Source organism: Pleuronectes platessa, chromosome 14 (genome assembly GCF_947347685.1).
Source record: "Pleuronectes platessa chromosome 14, fPlePla1.1, whole genome shotgun sequence".
Lineage (NCBI taxonomy): Eukaryota > Metazoa > Chordata > Actinopteri > Pleuronectiformes > Pleuronectidae > Pleuronectes > Pleuronectes platessa.
The window spans coordinates 8,351,964-8,370,461 of record NC_070639.1 but is presented as its reverse complement, the minus strand read 5'-3'; the positions used below and the strand labels follow the sequence as shown (position 1 = coordinate 8,370,461).

The 18,498-nt window shown below is 40.7% G+C and overlaps 1 protein-coding gene across 2 annotated transcripts in view; it reads left to right on the top strand.

The window, feature by feature from the left end:
- Nucleotides 1–18,498, top strand: part of cmss1 (cms1 ribosomal small subunit homolog) — a 34,600-nt gene that overhangs the window by 12,062 nt on the left and 4,040 nt on the right. The window contains exon 1 of one of the 2 annotated variants that reach the window (XM_053440690.1): nt 6,406–6,559. The exons of the other annotated variant lie outside the window; for it this stretch is intronic. Within the exon in view, the coding sequence (XP_053296665.1) occupies nt 6,538–6,559 (22 nt within the window). The 5' untranslated portion in view covers nt 6,406–6,537. Of the gene's footprint in view, nt 1–6,405; nt 6,560–18,498 lie in introns of those variants that run through there. 2 annotated transcript variants of the gene reach the window in all.

Genomic DNA, 18,498 nt, shown 5'->3' with positions numbered 1-18,498 from the left:
ACAGACCAACTCCCAAACCAGAATTCATGAGGTCCCTTAGAGGAGGGGCTGGCATCTGCACCGCTCGTCCTCAATTACAAGCATGATCCAATTCCTCAGAGCCATTTCCAAGAAAACCCTCAGACATTGCCCATGTGTAAAATCCCCCCTATATGAGAGGAGCAATCTCTCTTCTTTTGTCATATCTCCTATTTTAAACCAGGGGTATAATGTTAAGATATCGATTATTTTGTTCTCCAGTTGTGAAAAACACTGCTGTATTGGGTCATGGAAAAGGCTACAGAAGATGCAAAAAGAAAGGAGCTTCTTATGCACTATGTGCTGGTTTCTTCTCTTTATTTGTTGGCATTTAATAAAAATGAAGAAATTACCAAAGTGACCTCATATGCTAAGGCTAGTTAGGAAATGGTCCCAACAGTTTGCAATGAGCACAGGAGATCTGCTCTAAAGCAATGTGGTGCCAGACTCCTATGGTATATTATGGATATCTTCTCTTAATACATTATTGGCTGATGGTGGATATGTATTAGTGTTAGCGGTTGATAGAACAGCTTTGGGTCAGCAGATTATTTAATGGATTTGTATCAGTTGTACAGATATTCATGTTCCCAAGTAAATAATGTAAACTTCATTAAACTTTTATGATCTGTTTACTTTTCTTCTAGCACCACGAGCTGGTTGGACTTTTAGTGTGATGTCTCGACCACTATCTGATCAATGTCCATTAAATATGTATTAAGCATTCATGGTCAGTAGAGGATGAAATATAATGATGATGGGGATCCTCTGACTTTTTACTCCCCTCCGACTTTAAGGTTGGCGATTGTGGTTTTGAGTGAAATAACAGCAATTATAAGATTGTATTTTAAATTGAATACAAACATGATTTTCCCCCTCTCCAATGTATTCTATTAACATTGGGGATTCCTTATTTCTAACCAAAATCGGGTCAACTTTTAAAAGGAGATTCAAACTTAACGTCGATATTTATTATGATAAATGCTAATAAGCAACTTTTAGGATGCTAAAACACAAAAATACAATGTGAAATGTAATAGACATTGTACCTGATTAACTTAAGAATGTTTGCAAATCGTCACTGCGCAAGTTAGCATGCTCACTCTAGTATTTAGCTCCAAACAATGCTGTGCCTAAAACCAGGCTCACAGCTGTTATTATTGCTTTCGAGGCTTAGTCTTGTAAAATAATCTTTTGTAGATCACATGCATTCTTTTTCTACACATTATTGATGACATTCTGTATTGATGAGAAGGCCACATCTGGTGCTGAAAACATGATGGAGTTAAAAAAGTGGTTTGGGGGTATAGCACAGAGTCTGTGAAGTGTTTGTGATTCAGAACACAAGTGGACAGATGAGAGCATGGATGTCTTTTGTGTGCTGAACATGTGTGTCCAGTTAATGCTAAGATGTCGTCAGCCTATTGACAGACCATAGGAAACACATGCAGGCATAGAGCATGTTCAGATAGCTGAGGTTGGAACAATCAGATTGCTGCATAGTGATGTGCAGAGGTAATCATCCTCTGACACGCAACAGAGATCAAAACTTGGCATAAAGTGATTATATGTCGTGACTAGAATTAACTTTATACGTCACAGCTAACACAGATCATCTGCTGTGCACATTGCACCTTGTGAAATTTATTTTTGAGGAAATAAAAAAGAAAAGTGACCTGCACACAGGCGTTCTTTCGAACAATATTTTTTTGGTAAGCAGCCAAACACTATTACATCGCAGACACTATGGAAGGACAACAAAGATTGCAGTTAAAATCTATTCACTATAACATTTGCAGTCCCAAAGTTATTTTGTGTGGTGCACAGTGCAATCACTCACAAAAAATTGATGAATTACTTAAGGACATAGTGCTCACTTCTAGCCTGGATGCCAGACGAACTTAGCCCCGCCCACAACAATTTGGTCGGGCAGTTCGGTCTGGAGTCGCTCCATTGGGAAAAAATTATGGCCCGACCGGGCCAACCAGATTGTCAGGGCGGGCTTTATACGATGATTGACAGATGATCAACGGTAACGTAATCAACCACGTCATCACAGTGCCCTTGGGTTGAATTCGTTTTCAACAAACATGCCTGCCGCTGGCGAGCTGAGATGTGTAGATGCTGCCATTGAGTCTGTTTTAGAAGACATCGACAGCGCATTCAGTTTGAAAGAGGAACACAGAACGTGGAGGCTACGCCAAAGCACCGCGCTAATCCCTATCACCCCGGCGCTTGGCTGTTCACAACGGACACTGAAGCGACGCTGAACCGCCGGGCAGCGCTAATAATATCACCCGTTGATCCAGTAGATCGCTGCACGGCTTTGTGCCAGTCACACCGGAGGCTGAAGCACCGCGCTGCGCCAAGGCTGCCTCGCGGTGCTTCAGCCTCCGGTGTGACCGGCACAAAGTTTTAACATGGGAGTGGATGGGAGCCAGCTGTTATTTAAGGCTTGGCGCTGCGCTGAAGCGTCCGGTGTGAACCCAGTAAATAACTCACAATGCGTTGCTTAGCATACGTCACATACTACGTTGCTCTGATTGGTTGTAGGTCTATCCAATTGAGCGAAGAGGAATTTTACTTCCTGGTCAGTTGAAACACGCCCCATCATTTTTTCCCAATGGAGCGACTCCAGACCGAACTGCCCGACCAAAATGTTGTGGGCGGGGCTAAGTTCGTCTGGCATCCAGGCTAGCTCACTTCAACAGTGATTAGAGTTGTGCGATAAGACTGAATTATCACATTCTGATAAATGCAACTTCCTCATTATCCATTACACCTGCTTTCACTAATCGGTAAACTTGGGGCCATGTCTTTGCAGCTTTCCATTTGCTTACCTCCTTACATCATCATAATTCTTTGCCATATGGTGTAACAGCCAAAAATCCTGGTAACGTCTGAACCTGGGGTTTCTTTTGAGTTCCCCACTGTACTGTTGTGGTTTTATCTGCAGACTCTCTGCATACTGTTAGACATAATTCTTGGTTAGGTGGTAAAAGAGGTTGGCGATGGTCTGTTGTGGCAACCACTAAGCAGAATAGTAAGTAAAAGTGTGTTTTTTTCCGTCCGGGTCAGACTATTAATACCCAAACCACATCCATGTGACTGAAGTAGCCCCTCTTATAGGTATAATCTCCTTGTTTGCCAGAAATAGTGGAAATTTAGCATATGTGCTAGGAGGGGGGGGGACTATTGTACCATGTTGCGATTATATTTCCCCCTAGACAGGGTCGTAACAGTTATGTGATTCAACTGCGATGTTTAGATGGATGGATGATCTTGTCGGCACATAAAGGAGGGCAGGCAGGGAGATCAAACCCCTATGTGTTTGAGCAGTTAGGAATGTACGAGCCACACAGGGTGCACGCCACACCACAGAAATGCTGTCTACTTGTGTATTAATCATCATTAGGCTAAGATGAACCACAAAGCCTTATGTGTGCATGTTTAGGGTTTCCACATTGTATTTGAATGGTCAGAATTCAAGTAAACTTAATCGCTTTACTGGCATGACTATTTTTGGTCTTAAATTGTGTGTGTGGATCACTAAAGAGTTTTCACTTTGGCACTCAGATGCAGACAACTAGTCTCCTCCCAAGGCTACAAGCCCAGTATGGATACAGTCTCTGTACAGCTAGATTACAGAGTGGACTGTGGCTGTCCATGAGCCGAGACAACCATGGACCTCGACACAACAGCCCTGTTGTAGGCCTCAAATTGCATATAACAACCAGTGGCCACCTTCATATTAGACTCAGCTATACTCCAGAGTCCACATCTAAATGTGCACTCTATTTGAGAACCACCAGCAAACCCTCAACCCATTAACTTAGTTTAGAAGAAGGCTTTATCCTTTGCTGCGCGGTATTGTTGAAATTGGGAGCAAGGTGCCAATTTAGACTGTACATGTAATTGCATGTGAGTGCATGTTTATGTGTTTACAAGGGCGAGTGAACAGGGCCAGGCTGACCGCAAGGTCTAACCCGGTCCAGGATGTAATGGACTGTGTCTGAGTGGAATAAGTCTAAGTACAGTCTTGAGGTCACATTCACTGTCTGGTATAAATGCAGCAGCCAACAGTGTCTTTTCTCTGTCACTCAGCCATAAGAGCATTGCAAACCGACATAGACTAAAAGAATCTAAATGTGCATCACAGAGCTCAGATCTGGTTTGTTCCACTGCTGAAATACTTTAATCCCTTATCCTCTTCTACTCTAGCTGTAAGTCCTCAACTCTTGTACATCAGAAGGGATTCTGAAAGGCATGGCTGGATATTTCTTCAATGCAGGCTACCGATTTAGGCAATGCAGTTTTTCTCTGGTATACATAATCGCCGCTAGGGTCCGGTGCACCAACCTTTCTCTGTCCTCCTCAAGTAGAGTTGTAAGGCAGTTGCTCCTATGGATAAAAGCCCTGTGGCTTCTCTCCTGCTTTTCTAGCCTGTTTAGGGCAACACTGTTAGAGCGGGACACCTCTGCAAGCTGTTCAAGCATCAGTTTGGATGAACGCTTTTGGGCTTCCAGCAACTGGTTGACCTGAAGGATAATAGGAAACAAAACACAGAAGTTGTCAGATGTGAAGAAAATATTAGTGTACCTTGACCAGGAGAAGGGTTGTTCAAGGTGAGGAAGTAGTGCTTACATGTAAATATGGCAACTCAAGCTCTTACATTATTACTTTAATAGCCCAATACCTGGCTCATGCATCTTTGCATAACTTGTAATTTTAAAAAGATGAATTGACAGAGATTTATATTCTCATGCAGATAGTTTGGTCTGTTGAGCCTTCGAGATTTAAAACCTTCACCATTGTTGTAGATGGTATTTCATTGAAGCAAGGCCATGGTCACTCAGGAAAATTATATTCCCCTTAAGAAATAGTCATCACAAAAATTGTTGTCAGGGAGGTTGATGTAGATTAGTAGAAAACAAGCAAAAACAATGCTACAGTTGACAGATGCATTGTCACTTGCAAAGAACAGATTCAGCACATGTTACACCTGTAGTGCAGGGAAAAAAAAGATTGTGCAGTGAAGCAGAAGTATTAGATGCTTTTTTGTCAGACATTAATGCATTCATCTCATTAAATTTGATTAACCGCTCCATATGGTGTCTGTTTTCTAAGTTTTTTTGTGTTGGTACTTTAGCGATTGGTATTTCGTACACATCCTGCAGGTGGTCCTGCTGGGCCTGGAGGGAGTCTCTCTGCAGGGCTCGGAACACCTTCTCCGGTCCGCTGAAACCATAGTGGGCCCCCAGTAGAGCCAAATCTATCTTCTCTGATTTCAACACAGTGATTACCTCATCTCTGGCCTTGTGTGACAAGTAGAATAATTACTTAACCTTAAATGTACTATGCAAGCTGTTTTTACGATCATATCTGAATTTTTGCAGTTTATTTGCCCGTTTCACATGATTTACTCCACAATAGATTTGAACAAATCATCCTACCTGCAGTTCACCCTCCAGGATACTGAGTAGAAACAACAAGTCATCTCGAGACAGGTCCTCTCTTTTGTGTCTGCCTCCCCTCCACTTCCTCTTGTCTTGCATATTGCTACTCTGGATAGTGATTTTTGTACGGGGTGGAAGAAATGCTCTGATTTTTGGCTCTTTGCAAGACCTGGCTACCAAGAAACCCTTTTGCTGCCTTTACGAAAGTAGGGATGTGTTTTCTGGCCCGCCTAGAAAGAAGTGGAGATTTAGAAAAGATTGGAGCTGTCAGCTGAATAAGGGGAAAAGAGAAATGTTGTGCTTCTGATCAAGGAGGTTACACAAGTTCATGAATTGTATCCTTACAGCACAAGTGGTTATTATGTGGCCTTAATATGCGACAGGCTGATGCAGATTATATAAACCATTCGAAGCTAATCCAAAGTCAGGAGGCATCTTGTCATAACACTTACTGTTGCTGAAACGGATAAGTGTGCGCCTGGCATTACTTTATATGAGGCTTATGTCATGTCATAGTCTTGGCACAGTTACAGCAATCACTGTCCGCTTGGCAGACAAAAGTACAAATAGTTGCCAAAAAGTAGGAAGTTGATTACTGACCACATACGTAAGGGCTAAATATGTGTACCATTTGTATGTGTGTTATTAAAGCAAATCACACCAGCTAAACAGCGTCAGCTTGTTAGCTTTCTCTAACTCAATGTTTGCAACACAGATTTAGAGCGAGAAAGCAAGCAGGTTCATATTAGTGAAAGATGATGTCATCTCTCACTGTTATTCAGCTCAGCCTCTTTCGGCTAAGCTCTCACATAAGCCATGAACGCCTCTAATTCCCAAGATCTTGTTCAAGTTTTTTAAGATCATTAAAAACCCTCCCTTTTGTGTTCCTGCCCTGTGGAAGTTGAGAAATGCAATTGGGTGATGTGGTAACATCCAGAGGTTGTGTTTTTTAGTGCAGTTAAGATCATTAAGATCTCCTCAGAAGTTTTTACTGGTGCTTGTGAGAAACTATTTTCCTGAACAGCAAAGCAGCCAGAGACACAGTCTCTGTCTTCAAGGCCTGATGCACATCAAGATAAAGACATGTGAGTTGATAATCTTTGGCACATTGTATCTGTGTTGGTCTGAGGTCTGGTGTGTTTTTTGTGTACATCAGTGTGCTGTATATCATTTTTATCTCTACCCATTCAGTGGTGTTGCGAATGTGGGATGTCGGGCCGAGACACATGCGACTTGGCCTTCAAATGACTAACACTGATAGGGACTGACCATTTCGAAATTGTCTCAAGTACAAACATAGACACTCGTATGCACACACACACAGGTATACACGCTCAGATGGCATGACTCAGACAGTGTTCTTTCTTTGGTGTGTTCGTATTGTCTAGACAAGCACATGTATACTGATGTGTAAGCACCCTCCCACATAATGCCAGGCATGTGAAAATACCTCCTTAAGTTAACAGATGGCTCAGATGAAGCCAGAAGCAGTCTTAATAATGGTTGCCAGGGTTGCCCCACCGAGGACTGTCCACTGGCAGGCAGGCTGGCTGCCACACATGTGGCTGGCTGCCTCTGTTTATTTGCACCTCCCATGGCTGCATCCCTCCTGTTTACATAAAAGGGCACTGGAAAGCCATGTTGCTAACGCTACCACCATCAGCCAGAAACAAACATCGATGACTCATTGTTTGATAATCTAAACAAAGAACACATTTACTAGTGGTGGCCGTTCTAAACATGAATAGTGGTGAAAATCATTTTGTTCTGTTATGATCAAAGAGTGGATGAAACAGAATCCAGTCAGGACAGTTGCGTCAAATGAATCGGCTGCTCACGCTTTCTTTATTGGCTCTGGCTCCAATTGGCTGTGATGGAAACATGACACCCGGGTATATGTGCTAATGTCTATACCTTTTTTATCTACTTATTTTGTTACTTCGGAGAATTGCAGCACTGTGCTTTATTTTTCTCTTTGTATCGTGCAAGATGCAACATGAATTGATTGCCGATGTGTTGGTTTCCTGTGCAATCGAAGGTGACTCATTGTGGGGGGGAAAGAGAGTAGTCGATCCTTTTTTAGAAAGTTTACTTGCAAGTTTTGGTGTAGAATAGGTATAGATGTGAGAATATGCAGATCGGGTGGGTCTAACCATTTTCAAACTGACAATCTGACATTCACACACACGTCAAATTGTGAGAAAGAGAGCCAGGCATAAAACATCTCTCTCTAGATCTCTTTTGTCATTTGTTACACTATTTAAACATTCACTGAACAGCCTCAATGTCTGTCTCGAGAGTCTGTCTTAAAATATGTGTAACTATCCTGGGTTTTTAACAGTCTCACGTCCCTCACCTCTATCACGGCCAGCTTTTCACTCTGTCCCCCAGTGTCTTTTTGGAACAACTATAAACTATATGATTTGCAACAAGTTCAGTCAGCATGTAGGAAGTGGATCTTAGAAACCATAAACCGACTTCTTCTCTACCAAGCACTACCAAGCACACTGCTCTGTATATGCTTGGTAGAGGTTCCTCGCTGGAGTGAATAAAATGGTTCCGATTTATTGGCCAAAATCGCTGAAAATTTTACTCTGAATGCCTCCCCTCTCCTGTAGGAGCTAACAACCAGGCCTGTGGCCCCCAGATAATTCTAGTTTGAGACCCCCTGCTCTAGCTATCCATTCCCAGCAGGCAGCTCATATCCACTTTGGATCCACCTGTCATGGGAGGCTGGTTCCGTCTGTGCCCTGGAGTCATCCTTGGCCTCCAGTTTCCAGGGTCAGATTGGCACAGCACCCTGTAATTCATCTGTATGGCTGATGTATGTTTTGGCAGCAGTACGGTACTGCAGGCATGGTTGGTAAGAGTGTTTTAGTAGAGAAATTATACATGTAGCAAGCCAGCTAAAAAGAGCTGGAGATGCTGAATAATCTATAAATTCCTTTAGTCACCAGCAATTGCAAGATCATTTACGTTACCAGAAAATTTGTATTAAATAAAGTCAGTTTGCCGATTAAAAACCTGCAGATATGAGCCTTTCACAGACATAAACATATGTTTGCTGATATACAATAAAAAAACTAAAAGCCTCAATTACATGTCTTTGTCAAAAGGGTTTAATAACGGTATTTTTCATTGCCAATTTGTTGGATGTGCCTAATAGAAAGTGTTCACTATTTGACTTTGGCTCTCATTTCCCTTGTATCGTCTATGAGAAGTTTTGAGCACCAGCTGTGAATGTGTTTTTCTGCTGTCTGTACTGCTAAGTGCCAAAGGCTTGCAAAACTTTGGGGTTAATGAAAGAACAAGCATTTTCTTATGATATAGATTTATTTAAAGGCTTCATTTTGATCGGAGCGTTTGGCTCCACTTGAAATCAAATATTTCCCCACTCAAAAGATCTATGAAGAAAGAACGCTGTAGTGCCATCACACAGCTGAAGTGATCTTTGAAGTCTATAATATAGTGGTGTTGGCTGGACTAGAGCGGTAGTAGGTTTTAATGAAGTTGTACCTACCTAAACACATTTATAGTAGTACTAATTTAAATAACCATTTTGGAAGTGTGCTTTAATAAAATATGGTCTTTATTGTTACTCTGATATCATATGGTAGATTCCATGTGTATTACATCAGTGTTACGTTGATGGTCGATAGAGAATGAAGGATGAGCACAGTGTTATTAATATCATCCATGTGATACTTGCCACTAGGGGTAGAGAGCGAGAGAGGAATAGATGCAAAGATAAGGATTAGCCCTGTGCAAAAAAAGTAAATGGGACAGGAGACAGATCTGTAATGCGAAAAGGACAAGGAGCCAAAACCTAATTATTTAAGCTGTAGTTTGGCAGACCCAACTACTTTTGGCCAACAATACCCACATTACACAAGTCACAATATGCTGTTAAGGTGAGAAAAGGGTTTCCTAGTTTGGTGCTTGTGAAAGCTTAAAAGCTTTGAGTTATGCCTTTGTACATGACCTTGTGTCTGTGATTAGCATCTCCTGCGAGGACATCAGGAGCTGCTATCACAGTCTGGCAGGGAGGATTGGCTTCGCTTCAACATATGAATGTCAGCACGGACCAATATGAATCGGGAGATACCACAAAGATCTATCAACCAAAAGACCATAAAATAATTTATATGAGATTTAGGCCTGTTCATTTTATGACTGTCTGTCTGAGCATCCAATACTCCTCCTGCTGGTGATGCTCCATCCCTGCATCCTTTGTCATGTCTAAGCTTTGAGCGCTTTATGTGTATATAATGTATATATATATTCAAACAAACTAACAAAAGCAGCATCAAACAGTAAGAGGTTGGAATGTGGGAGGCGAGGTGGATTTGTAACCATTTCATTTAAATGTTTAATCTTTATTGTTTCCTTTTGCAGGGACAGTGCACAATTAAAAGTAATTGCACCAGAGTCGGCTAGTAGATAATTTGCAGCTGTTATCCCTGGGCAGGTACACAAAAACAAATCTCACAACAGCAAATGACATAAAACAGCACAACACATAAACGTCCACAGATAAATAAATTATTTATGATAAACACAGGGCCATCATTGGTCGCGACAGATTTGTAACGATTGAAGCCAAAGTTTAAAGCTGACTTTAAACATCGCAGAAATTCCAGAGTTTCTAATATTTGTAGGTATTAAATTCGACTCACCCACTACAGAGAAAGCAGATTGAACAATGGCTTTGTCTCTGAAGTGCGGTACCCAAGCATTTTTAATAAATGCTGTAGTCCTATTACTGGCACAGTAACTTCCTGGAACGGCCAGGCATCCTCTTGCAATTTTCAACTCAAAAAATGCATCAGAGTATAATAGGAAGTTATCAAATCTGAGCAAATATAATTTCTCAGGATGCTGTAGTGATGATGTACTTTTAAGATTTTTTTTTACAGAGTGAGCCCACAGTTACTGACCTGAGTCTGTCACTATACTGCACTTGATTTTGTGCTTGCAGCCTTAAGTCCCCATTGATTTAACAATAACCCCTGCTCAAATAGTTGCTTATAGAAGCAGAAGCTACAAACCTCCAAAATCATAGTGCTACACCCACCCACACCACTCCCAAGACATGTCTTGAGATGAGTTATTGATTGTTGACACAAGTGCTGCATTGGCCTGCTGACAATGGATTTAATGGAATGAATCATTAGAAGAAAAATAAAACAACATAACCACCACACAGTGTCTTTGGGCATGGACATGCCTGTAAATAATTAGGATGTCTTGGTTTTTGCAGGAGGATAAAAGGTGTAATTGGTTTGTCTTCCCCCTCAGCACAGGCCAGCGTGTTATCTTTAATCGGACTAATAGTTTAAGCTGCAGCGGTGATTAAGAGCTTTTGAGGTCATGGCCGACAATGTTTTAAGCAGCCGTGTTGGCAAATCGCCAGTTTACATGAGTGAGGCCATCATCCAGAACCGAATCTGAGAGCCTTTGTGTGGAACTGAAACATGCTCTGTTTCCTGGTTCCAGACAGTAAATCCTCATTAAATCCAGTCACCCCCATTGACCAATCCACTATAACCAGTCGCCTCTATTGATCACACATTAAAGATGAGAAGGAAGCCCCATTTGCCTGCATGTGATTTCTCTCAACTGCCTTTGACTTCATTGATCTCTGGTTATCTGAGCTGTAAACGCATTGCTCAATATGCATTTAAAAGGATACTCTTTTCCTCCTCCACCATTTAGATCAACTTTAGCATGGAGGATATTGGGAATCAGTGTTTGGGGATGGTGAAGATATTGGTTTTCTCATGGTCACTGTCTGCTTTCTCTAGACTACACTTTTCCTCGCTGCTGTTTTACTTATTGGAGTTGGAATGTCTTCGTCACAACCTCCACTCAGTCAGCTCAGAGTTGTGCACGTTATAATTTTTGTTCCAATTCTTATTAATTCTGATTTTCCATTCAAATAAAAAGAATCAAATATTTAGATGTGGAATAGATAGATTTAAGCTGTAACCTGACTTGCAGCTAATTAACACCCTGCATTTATGTAATTTAGCCTTGTTGTCCCTTTCTCTGTCATAGCAATGCCAGACATTTGACTGTGTTGTGCAATAGTAGTAGTAGATTTGACGTTGGCTAATTATTAATAATCATGAAATATGATTATTAAAATAAAAATTATTTATTACAAATAATTAAAAATTATAAAGCTATTAATAAGAATAGTAAAATAATTAATTAGAAATGATACGGTTATCAGTGAATAATAGTTAAATAATTAATGAAAACAATAAAATTATCAATTAAGAATTAAACAATCTGTAATTATTACTTATCGTCGCGGGGCACCACCCTGGTTACAGGGCCCAACAATTCAATCTTTAAATATCAGTCTCTCATGATATAAGATATATTAATAATTTCAATATTAAAGATTTTATAATAAACAATGAAGGGTTTTAAGTTCGAGCACAGGCTATAGTAATCCAGCTGTATTCACATACATATGCACAAATAATCACAGAAATACAAATACTTTAATTACAAAAGTATTTATTAAAGGGAAATAAAGTTAATGTTATTCCATGATTCTTCATTTAACAAACTCCAATATTTCAAAGATGGCAACAACAGCAGCAGCACTTATCACAATTGTCACACATGTGATACTGAGTATCTGCGCGTGCGCGTGTGTGTGTGTGTGAAAGAGAAGGGCTATGGCGTAATGACGAGATCACGTGGTGACGTCGTCTGGCCGAAATCAAGAGGTTACGTTCAAGTAATCTCAAGATGGAGGTTTATGACCTCTGACGACATGAGGTCGAAGACAAGATGGCGGTCGGTCGCCAGTTACACAAAGGAATATTTCTAGACAAAGAGATTTCTTATCTCCTGGTTCTGGCGCCGAACGGCGCCGAGATGAATTTAGGCTCTTTTAAACAAGATTTAGCTGTGTAACATGAAATGTATGGAAAAGTCGGGACGTGTATAAAATCAGGTTCAAGAAAAAAAAAAGAGAGAGAGATCAGAGGGAGAAAGACATCAGAAACATCGTCAGAGACAGACTGTAACACGTTAAAAGGAAGCGCCGGCTTGTTACCACGCGCATCTCAAAACACAGTAGACAAAGGAACCGGATGTGACGTCTCGGCTCGTCGTGCGTTACACGGCTGAAAATAGATCCGGCGATCTTCATAATACATACACTCAAATAAAATGACAAGCTAAGTATTTAAATACTAGTCTCTGCCCAGACAATAAAGCCTCTTACTGTGACCTTCGCAGTTTTGCATGCGCGTGTAGCGCGGATATTCCGGAAGTCCAGTGAATGATCGTGGCCGCTCAAGCTCGGTGGCGCTGGTTCCTCGGTGGCAGCGGTGTTGGCTGGGCCGGAAACAGAGCGAATTCGTCTCGTGCTCTTGGAACGGGATTAAACGCCGTTCGTCTTCTTCGAAAGGATTCTGCTTCGTCCTTCTGTGACAAAATGATGCTTTGTCCTGCAGGGATTAATCACTGTGGCGCAGTTGTGGGGATCGTGAAAAAGAAAGTCTGTGATCTCGGCCTGCGAGTGGACTTCCTGTGGCGATCTCTTTCAGGTTAAAATAACAAAGAACTATCAAAATAAAACGTCAACTGAATAAAGAAATAAAAGAAAATGAAATTAAAGATGAAAAATAAAACAAACTTTTGTGGATGTTGCCCCCTTTAGCAACTAAATCATCTGGAAGACCCGGAGGGGTCCTGGTGACGTCTTCAGTGCAGGGTAAATGGCAAAGATTTTTGGGGTGTCAGTGCTTTTAAATTACCTGAGAGGTCCTCCTCCTTGAGGAGTTGGTCATAGGACATCGGCCAATTGAATTGTCAGGAATCGATCTGAGTGGGCGGGGCTTGGAACTCAGCGGGATCCCAAGGGACCGCCAGGACATTTTCCACCACCAGGGGGAGACTCCTTGGCCTGCCGAGGTGTCTGCTTCTCCACTCAGAGGAGCACTTTATGATAATAAAAAAATATATACGTTTTATAGAGATAGTTGACTAGTGATAGTCCTTTATGTTAGCGACTATTTCCTGTTTTAATTTAGGTTTCTACTTCCTAAGATATTGCATTGGACAACAATGTGTACATGCCGGTGTTAATTTCGTTGACGAAAACTATGACGAAAAATATTCGTTAACGATCTTTTTTCCATGACGAAGACGTAACGAAAACGGATCTTTGAAAATAAAAACTATGACTTAATCTATTTTAACTTTCGTTGACGAGACGAGACGAAAATGTTGGTGGTTGACTAAGTCACAATCATTTTTTTAAACATCAGCGTATCAGGCCGTCATGAAGTATCAGGAGCGTGTGTGTGTGTGTGTGTGTGTGTGTGTGTGTGTGTGTGTGTGTGTGTGTGTGTGTGTGTGTGTGTGTGTGTGTGTGTGTGTGTGTGTGTGTGTGTGTGTGTGTGTGTGTGTGTGTGTGTGTGTGTGTGCGCATGTGCGCCAGATAGCGCACCGGTCCCGAGGCTCCGCCCCCCGCCTCGCTCAGAGACACAGTGAGACCAGAGCTCGTTCACGTGAATGAGTCCGTCACTGACTCACCGGATGCTTCTTAACAGTGGAAACAGTGAAAACATAGTTTCTCTGGTCTCAGCTGCTCAGAGATCAGCGCAGCAGCTTCTTGATCAGAGCAGAAGCTGCAGTTGGTTTCTAAAGAGCTTCAGTATCTGTGTTCGCCTCCAGTCTGACCTGCTCTTGCTTTTTGTTTTCACATTTAAAACCAAATATATATTTTTAAGCTATTAGGCTGCAGCTATATGTTTTAATTTATTCTAAAATAGGCTACTTCTTATTTCATACATTTCCCACAAATACGGGGAGGACTCAAATAGCCCTACATAGTTCTGTGTTTAATTAATTTCAAAGTAGGTCTACACTTGCCTGTGCATTTTCTTCTCTTCATAAGCGTTCGGTGTTTTCCTTTGTTGTAACAGGTACAACTATCAATAAAATGTCAAGAGTTTTCTTTATTGTCGTTCTATAATTTCGTAAATGCAACAAACTATAGTTTAGTATAGTGTAACTTTATATTAAACTTTATTAGCTTTGTTATCAAATATGTTTTGCGGCTCCAGACAAATTTTATTTGGGGGAAGAGGGGGCAAAATTACTCTTTTGAAAGTAAAGGTTGCCGACCCCTGCTATAGCCCTATGCTAGGAGGGATATCTAATGGACAACCTAAGTACTGCAAGCTAGACTATTTTGCAGTTTTAGACACAACGGTGTCCCTGGGCCTGAGAAGGGAAGAAAAGGAGTTTAATGTGGCTACTAAATGTGACTAAAACTAGACTAAAATGTAATTCGTTTTCGTCGACTAAAACTAGACTAAAACTAAGAAGGATAAAAATGACTAAATGTGACTAAAACTAATATGCATTTTTGTCAAAAGACTAAGACTAAGACTAAATCAAAAATAGCTGCCAAAATTAACACTGGTACATGCACTGTTATACAGGAAGTTAACTTTATCCAAGCATGTTTGTCCTCACAACAGTTTAGTTTTACGTTTCCAGTTAGAATGGGGCTTGAGATTGGACTTTTTCATCCCTGCGAGCACGTCCCAACAAACTAGGCACACTGGCTGGCCTGTCTTTTACTTCAACACAAATTGTTTGTCCATTTGCTGTGGAAAATGTGACTCTGCATCTTTTTGCAGAAGAAATGTAATTGCTTTCATGAGAGTATTTTGGTGTTTATGAATTCCGACCGGAGGCTCGATCAAACAGTCTAGCGGCCCCCGGAGGCTGCATGTCCCCCAACCCTGACATAGAAGAAGGCCACAGCAAATTAACAAGATATACTGAGCGTAATATTGCTATTCTGACATCCACAGGGTGCAAGCATTCACTGAATGTTCTGACGAGTAAGAAAATGAGGCAAATCGTCGGCTGTGGCTTCACAGTCCCTTGAACTCAACCTAATTGAAGACCTATGTAAAATTATGGACTGGCATGATTGACGACACTACTGTCAGAAAATGATGTAAACTGGAGTTCATCCCTCCTCCTTCACTTGTGAAACATCCTAAGAACGATGGGCTGTTTTGCTTTACAGATGATGTATGTCCAGATGCATAAGTCCTTTAAGACTTACCATTGGCAGGAGCATCATCCTCTGTTTGGTTGACTTATCAGTAGATGATCATATGTGCCTCTTTGAGTGCATTTTCTGAGGCTCTAAGAAGTCAGGTGCTAATTGCGAACAGACTGAATTTGCAGATTGTACTTGACATAAATTTTGGTCTCAGACTTCAGAAACGTTAGATCTCCCCCTTTGACAGCATTTACAAAGGTAAAGGTAATCGCCAGGAATTATTAGTCTATTACTCTGCTTCTCTTACCCTGTCTTCAGTAAAGATAGCTGTCCACTGACAAATAACTGAGTATCAAGACTATAATATCTAGTCAAATACGTGATACCTGGGTCGATGGTTGTTAGTTAGTGGCCAGCATAGAATTGACTAGCACGCTTTTGTAACTGTGCATGATGGGGTCATTTGCTATCATCACGTACTAGTTTCAATTTGAAATCTTTAAAGACTGCCAAACAACATTTGCGCTACTTTGTGACATTAACTAGTATATTATCCATCTGTTTTAATTAATAACGTAACCCCAAACTTCCTTTACCTCTAGAACCTATCCATGTGTGTTATTTTGGTATAATTTTAACTCGATGTGCTGAAATAGTTTTCCCCCCAGACCAGGAGAAAAAGAGGAATTTGCATTTAAAAAATATAAATGGATTTATGAATACTTGTTAGTTAATTAATTAGTTTAATACCTCATACAGGGAAATTCCCAACACTGCACATTTACATTCAGATTCACCCCCTTAACCCACATCCGAAAAGAGCAACACCTTGCATACACTACACATCATTGGACAATAATTACAATAACAAACAAGGACATCTTTAAACACAACATATTGACAGACAGTAAATAGGCCTTAGTGGAAACACACAGTAAATTAAGATGATAGATTAAGTTATTTCTACAGAGTACAACATATATCATATTCCATAGTTCTTTTGGTCAACCAACCCACGAATGGCCATCCTTCTCCTCTACAGAGGTTTTTCATATTTAAATGTTGAGGCAGTTGATCCCCAAGGGAAACCACCTCTGAAATTGGTGACACGGACTTAATATATGTAAACATACTGGATGTGCTTTCTTTCTATTAGGTGCGCACACACATTGATGAATTATTCTAACGGCCCATTCCTTACAAAAAACGAATCAAAATAAATGCTGAATCAGCAGCTCATCAACCTCAGGGTGTTGCTGATCAGTTCCTTCACCAGTGTGTTGAGGTTTTTCGTTATGCTATTGGTGAGAAATGAGTTTTAATACTTAACGTCAGTGTAGCTGCCCTGTCAGCACCTTCCAGTCATCTGACAGATTGGTTAATTACTTGAATTTTTCACAGCTCATTGAACACAGAGCACCGGGGACAGGTGATTTCATTTTTTACTATCAATGCAGGCACATACATTCTACCTCTAGATTCAAATAACATCAGAAAGATGAATCAATTGTAAGATTTATTTCTTATAAGCTGAACATTTTACGATGATGATCATCACTAAAAATGCATTATTATAATTCTATTGGATAAATGTTGTGATATATTATTAATACCATGCTGTTTGTATATCCTCATTAATTAGTGAACACAGTGAAACCAAAGCCAGACTAATACGACCATTGTCAATACCAGCGAGGGGGGGGAAACACTGACCTGTTGCAGATGGGCAGCTCTCTGGTCATCTATAGTCTTGGTCTTGTCTTTGATTAGTCCTCCTCACATCTGTAATTAATCGTTTATTTTCGTCCTCTCTTCCTTGGTCATTGGCGCCTCACTTTCCCTCCAACAGTCCAGAATAAGAAAATGACATGATGAGGAGCAGAGGAAAGAGAGAGTGACTGGTGAATGGTTGGCTTGGCCGATCAATATTAGGGGTGGTCTTTCAGCACAAGGGGTGTATGCCTGGACAGTTGACTGTAACAGATACAGAAAAAAGGTCTTGGAGTGAGGGATGAAGGGGAGTGGTTATTGAATTTAAGAAAGATTAAGACCTGAGGGAGAATGAGAGCGGAAGAGTGGACAAAGATCCCCCATCCATGTGTCACAATATCTTTCTGTTACATGGTTGTTGCCTATAATGACACCAAAGGAGAAGTAAACAGTAGATGGGTTTCTTGATAAGGATTGGATGAATAATTTGAGGGATAGGAAATCTGAGGACAATTTTACGCTGGGTTGCTAATTGAGACAGCATGGCTACCCCAAATGCCTTGTATTCATATTGATAAAAAGCCTTAAAGCTACATTTGCCTTACTTTGAGCTGTTCTCATTAAATAAAACTAGATACAGAGAAAACCACATGTTAATTCATGTTGGGTTTAATTTTGATAGAACTTCCAACTGGACATGGCTTGCTGTAGTGTTCTTGCCCTTCTGTACTTCTTTCACCAAGAAGGACATATCATCATATAGGGTTATAACTAAAAATGTATCTTCTGGCGTTTTTGTTTTCAACCAAATCATTTCGTCTTTGAAACATCCCAAATTTCTATAGTCTAAGGTAATGCAGTCTATTTGGAGAAGGTCCAACAAGAAACCTTTGGCAGTTTGCTTAACAAATACTCGAATACTAGAATGATTGACTGACCATGAAATAGTCATGTATACATTTTTGTCAACAAATTACTACCAACCTCATTGAACCAACCAACTTATCCTTGCAGTTCAAATTGTCACTGTCAGAAATGTCCTGTATCTTCAACTCAGACTTACAGCTTGGAGCTGGACAGTTTAGTTTCTCATGATTTAAACAGTCTCTACAATATGATGTAAAAGCAGCAACAGACACACGGAGCGTTTTCGTTGTATTTAGAGTTGATAGTGCAACAACCTCTTATCAGTTCTGAAAACTGTTTGTTCTTCTCAATCTCTATGGTTTAAGAAGTTGAAGCGTTTTGTTCCTCTGGCCT